Here is a 6,000-nt window from a genome sequence, read left to right on the forward strand (position 1 = left end):
GATACTGCAGCCAGGTCTAGTACAGAGCCATACACAAAGACACCTCTCACATTCCAGTTTTCACTGTTTTGCCTTCTGAATTGTTTATCTCGGCTCAATTCCTGGATGTGGATAAAACAAACGACATGGACTTTCTCACAGACAGGGCTTCTTGCTGTTCCCTTGACAAATACCATACTCAGTGAGTATGAGCCTGAAATCCAGAGGAAAGGAAACAACTGCAAAGGGCAAGAAGGAAACAGATCATTTGCCAAGGGACAGCACGAAAACAGATTTCTGCTTTGGGTCAGAGCATTGAAATCTTCCCAGGCTTCCCTCTCCCTCCAAAACACCATTTTCACACCAGCATCACTCCCACCATGGCAAACACCAGTGGGACTGAGGCAGAGGGTAGCATTATTTTCAAGAAGCTGCATCACAAAGGTGTTACTTATTGTCTTAGAAGATGATAGGGCCCAACAGGGTTAGCTTTTGACCAGACATAGCTACCACAAAGGAGCGTGGAGACCTGGTCCACCTACTGGCAAAGCCCCAGAGACAGCGAGGACAGATGAGCTGTGTGGTTTTCTCATTCACTTATCATCCTCACAGCTGTTACTAATTGCATTTCACTTTTAATAATTTCTTCCAAGGCAAGGAGCTCTGCAGGCATTCAGCTTTTCCTGGGCAGAGACACTATAGTGGCTATGGACATATTAACAAACTGCTGTGGATTTGGTTCTTGCAGTTGGCTTCTCTGGTGTCTGGTAATGCCCAAGTTTACATAAGCCAGACTGAACACACCTGGCTGCTGCACTTGTAACTAAACTCCCTCTTGCTCCTGTGCTTCTGTCTCAAAAGGCATCTAGCATAGGATGAGGGGGCGGACAATCCCAGCCTGGCTCTCCTCTACCCCTGGCCCACTTTTTAGCAACACAGTGCCTTCAGGGCCATCCACTGCTGCACTGGATCCACCAACTTGATTGACAGGGTCAGAAGTTGTGGGGGCAGAAGGACAGATACACACATGCACATGCAAATCATGACGGAGGCTTCATTTCTTTATTAAATCAGGAGAAAAGCAGAAGTCTTCCTGGCAATTCAGTAGACATGAAAAATGCATTCATAGCATTACTGGCATGGTTTTCAAGTTGCTGTTAAAATTCCACTTACATTATGCTACGTTCAACCTCAGAGTCTTCTGTGTTTTGGAGCAATACATTAAACTTGTCTTTTAGCAGCTGCATGCCAAGGGGAAATGAAGGTTTTGACATTTGACCCATAAGGAAGGATGTGTGGCATTTGGAGCTACCCAAATAAGGATTTTAGTTGGATGCTAAAAGAAGCTGCGCTTTTAACAGTTAACTATTTTGACACTTTTTGTATCACTCCATTTCAAAGTGGAGTCCCTGATCAGGTGAATAAGGCAACCCCAGCCCTCCAAGTTCAAGTTTGCTTGCAGTTACATTCTTTGCACAGCTCTCTTTCCCTTTGGAAAGGTTACTTTTCACTGGCATGGACTAAAAAAAACACATTTGTTTCAATAAATAAGTGAGATTCCAAAGCAGGACTGAATAGCTAGCAGTGAGTTCTGAGGCAGACCCCACTGAATTAGTACGTATCCCAACAACAAAATCAACAGTACTACAAACACAACTGAACTGTACTGTGAAAGGGGAAAAAAATTCCCTGAACTGGTCAGCTTTGAACAGTGGCTCAAAAACTTTTTTTCAGAGTGGAACAAGTTTTATTCCTAGGATCTTTTCTCCATTAGGAGAAGATAGATGTTCTTCAGCTATTCTCATAACTTGGGCAAGAATATTTAGGACATCTGCTGACATCATTAAGATCTGCCCTGCTTCACCCCTTAGCATAAGTTCCCACGTTAGGGCAGCACTTGTAACCCTGCTGGGCACCCTGCTGCACCTTGAGCCAGTTCAAGTCATTGATCTGACACGTGTTTTCTGGAGCTGGCTTGCTGCAGGACTAGCTTCTGAACCAGCTTATTCTGACAGAAGGTGAGAGATGAACCCAGCAGAAGGACATGGCAGCTGAGAGCTGGAAAACACCACACAAGCTCCTGATTCCAGTTCATCATGGATAAAACAGAAGGCAGCATCCCCACCCTTCGGCTGAGACTGGAGAGGCTGAAAGACCTAATGGTACCTAAAATGCCTCTGAAAGCACATGGTGTCTCCAGGACCCATTTGGTCCTAGGTCACCCTAGACATGTTTGAATAGAAGATGGCTATAGGGATTGGGATGTTATCTGTAAGGACACAGACTGCTAACACGATGAAAAGACAGCTGTTACTCTGCTCCCTGTGTCCTGAAGGACCTCAGGCACATCATTTAGTTCATCTGCAAAACAGCCTGATAATCTGGCTGAGGTGCTGGAGAATAAACACACTCAAGACTGGCACGATCTCTGCGAGCTTTACGTGCACAGTAAGAGCCCTCTGTCCCCAGGTCAGGCAGTTCCAGTCAGCAGCAGTATGGCAATTTGTTACACGATGACCTGAAACAAACTATGAAGGAGTGTGGTGCAGTGGCGTATGAGACTATTTGAGAGGCCCTGATCCCAGGAGATGTTGAGCCTCTGTCTCGCTCCCACCACTAGCGAGAGTGGATGCTCTCGCCTCCCCAGGGGTGGGGGTAGAAGTTCTCAGACTGATTTCCACAGACTGCTGCTATTTTGTTCCAACATTCCCAACATCTCCAAAATACCCAAAGCCTCTTGTGCAATGAACAACATCCCCAGCTTCCTAGCTACATGGTGGTTTATGTTACTTTCCGCCTACAATCATTTCAGGGTTGGCTTTACAGACCTAAGTGGAAGACTAAACAATGCTGGAGCCATAGCAGGAGAATTTGCAGAGTTTTATTCCTTGTTTCATTTGGGCAATCCTTCTGCCTCTCATCAGAGACAAAAAAACTTGCCAACCTCTTAATTTAGGAATAGCACGAGCTCTGCATTCCAGTCCTGAATCAGCCAAAGGAGCCTTTTCAAGCTGGAAAGGGGAAAAAGAGTAAATACCTTTAAGCATATTAAAAAAAAAAAAAAGGCACCACAAAACAAACCACACCAAAAAAACCTCAACACCTGCCTTTTGCAGGCAAAAACCTGCTCTTGGGGCACTCTTGAAAGTGGTTTAACATCAGCATTTGAAAGCAAGTTCCAGTCCCTGCTCTTTTGGGGGCCAGAGTGCTTTCCCTGTCACTGCTTAAAACGAAAAGCAAACTCACAGTCCCACCTATACATTTAGCAAGCACAATGTACATGGGAGCAACGATGTGAGTCTGAAGAGTATCAAGTGAAACTGGCAGGTTCCGATTTTGGTTTTGTTGTGGGTTTGGTTATTTTGGTTTGGTTGGGTTGGTTTTTTTTCCTAATGGCTACAACAACCTGTTGAAAGTTTTGTAATCTGAAGAGAGCAAAACCTTTTCTGGATGTCCAAGCTCCTTTGCCAAGACATGCTCAACTGTGAATATTCCAGCTGCATGTTTCACATCACGCTGGTTAGGGATGTGCCAGTATTTTTATTAGTCACCCCCTATGGATATTACAGAGCACTGCATACATTAAAGTGTTTTTAAACTGTGCTGTTTATGTCTGTGTGTATTACACACAGAGATACGGTCAAATAAATCACACCAATTGTAAAGGAATAAAGATAATAAAATCAAGCAAAACACCATGTGAAGTTAACATAATTCTTCAGTAAAGTTCATTAAAAAAAAAAGGCAGCATTGACTCAGAAAAGCACCTCTCAGCCCATCACTGCAATGCCCTCCACCCCCCCAACTTCTTGTAAAAGTATAAGCCTGGAAGTCAGTGCCGATTCCTTAAATCGAAATGCCCTTGGCTTCTTCTGGACAGTGTAAAATTCATTCCCTTAACACTCATATTCCACAGTCAAGGAATATTTCACATCAACGTGTTCTCCAGACTCCTGGTTCTCCACAGCCCTTCACAGCTGGGCAAAGGAGCAGGGACAGGAGTCAGGACCAAAGCAGTCACAGGCTGGGTACATGAAGCAGCAGGTTGCAACCTGCAAAGTTTTCCCTGATGCTGGTTTGTTTTCACTTGCCTCTCTCCATCTCTCCTCCTTGAGCAGAGCATGTCAGCAAGTACCCGAAGTAGTGTGCACAGGTACCTGGCTACATTCCCATCCTCACAGGAAGGGAAGCTAAGAGGTACAGCCTGGTTCAGAGCACTTTTAAATAAAGCCTCAAGAGGGGAGGGAGGGAATTTAAAGTCGTGCTGCTGAACTAGTTATGCAAACAGGGTCAGAGCCTCAGTCATAGCTAGGGGAGCAAAACCAGCAAGGAGGCAGAAGTCAAAGAGGGATGATTACAAAGGAGAAAGTGCTGGTTTCTATTTCCAGCCTTGATTTGTCAATTTTCAACATCCCACGGAAAGGGAAAGAGCTTGCAGCCGATCGAAAGGGAAGTAGGCATTAATACAACCAAGCTCTGCTGTATCGGCAACCCCAGGAGCGCTTCCTCCCACAGCAATCACAGCAACAGGTCAGGAGCCTGTTGGTGTCCCTGTCCCCAGGGCTGTGCCCTCGGAAGATGCTTCTCTTCTCCCTGCACCCAGTGCCTGGACCAGGGAGGGCCTGAGGGCACCAGGACCCCTAAGGGAGCTGGCAGAGCACATCTCAGCTCCAAGGTGGGCTCTGCTGGGAGGGTAGGCATAGGGAACGGGTTTCTCACACAGCAGGGCTCCCGCAGTCCTTCAGCCACCCCTTCCCACCAGGTAGCACATGGTCCTCCGACTCTGCCTCTCCCCGCATCTTCGGGGCATCCATCACCCTTCAGGGGGATTTTAGTCCTCCACTAAACTCAAATCTGAACGTCCACTTTCCTCTGCTCCCCACAGGACTCCTCTGCCCCTCAGCTGCATCTCCCCAGATTTCACCTTTATCTGTCCCCATGGGTTTTTTTTCACTAGAAGACCCCAACCTCCAGCCTGCCCCCCAGAGCAGTCCCTGCATCCCCACTCCGTTACAACTGACCCTAGGGTTCCTGTCCCCTGACAAGGAAACCTCTCTAACCCCCGGGGTAACTGCACCCCCAAATAGCTCATTTTCCCCACACCCCCAGGGACGCACTCATGGTTCATCCCCCCTCAGCGCCCTTCTCATTCCTGCCCCCTTTGTTCTTCCCTGGACTCTCTCGCTCCTCTCCCGCAGGTATTCCCCTTCCCTGCCCTCGCGCAGGGTCTCTCTTCCCAGGAGGACCCCCTTTAGGTCACCCTTTAGGATTCCTTTGTCCCCCGGACCTTTCGGCGCCCCGCCGCCCCGGCGCTGCCCCCGGCACTCGGTCCCGAGTGCGCGGTGCCCCGCGACCCACACCCGGTGCTCGGTGCACTGTCCCCAGTACCCAGTACCCCGTGCACTGTCTCCAGTGCCCGGAGCCCGATGCACGATGCACTGTCCCCAGTGCCTGGTACTCGGTGCACGATGCACTATCCCCAGTGCCCGGTACCCGGTATTCGGTGCACGATGCACTATCCTCAGTGCCTGAAGCTCGGAGGGCGGTCCCCACCCAGCCCCAGGTTCCCGGTGGCCGGAGCGCAGTGCCGGGCGCCCTGTGCCCCGTGCCCGGTGCGCTGCTCTGGGCGCGCCGTGCCGGACCCGCGGTGCCCGGGGCCGGGCACTGCTCACCTGCGGGGCGCTCGGCGCTGGCGCCGTACTCGGCCGTGTCGCGGCGGCGGGCGCAGGTGCCCTGTCCCTGCACCAGGGCTTGCAGGGGCAGTTCGGCGCCGGGGTCGGGGTAGCAGCGCAAGCCGGCGGCGCAGCGCGGCGTGTAGACGCCGCACGCCTCGGCCTCCAGGCGGGCGCACACCGGGCAGCAGCCGCAGCCCGGCTCCCGCACCAGCTCGGGGCAGGGCGGGCGGGCGGCCGGGGGGCAGGCGGCCAGGCGCTCCGCCGTGCAGGGCGGGCAGCGGAACAGCACCTCGGGCAGCGCCGGCCCCGCCAGCGCCAGCGCCGCCGCCGCCGCCGCCAGCAGCAG

The 6,000-nt window shown here is 50.9% G+C and overlaps 1 protein-coding gene across 1 annotated transcript in view; it reads right to left on the reverse strand.

Annotated features, from left to right (window-relative positions):
* IGFBP2 (insulin like growth factor binding protein 2) overlaps positions 1-6,000 on the reverse strand; it is a gene marked incomplete at its 5' end in the record, with an annotated part of 58,560 nt that extends 52,560 nt beyond the window's left edge. Inside the window, one exon of the mRNA XM_027636568.1 lies at positions 5,652-6,000. Coding sequence (XP_027492369.1) covers positions 5,652-6,000 — 349 coding nt within the window. The remainder of the gene's footprint in view (positions 1-5,651) is intronic.

The sequence above is a fragment of the Corapipo altera genome, unplaced genomic scaffold, assembly GCF_003945725.1.
Source record: "Corapipo altera isolate COAL_440 unplaced genomic scaffold, ASM394572v1 45, whole genome shotgun sequence".
NCBI lineage: Eukaryota > Metazoa > Chordata > Aves > Passeriformes > Pipridae > Corapipo > Corapipo altera.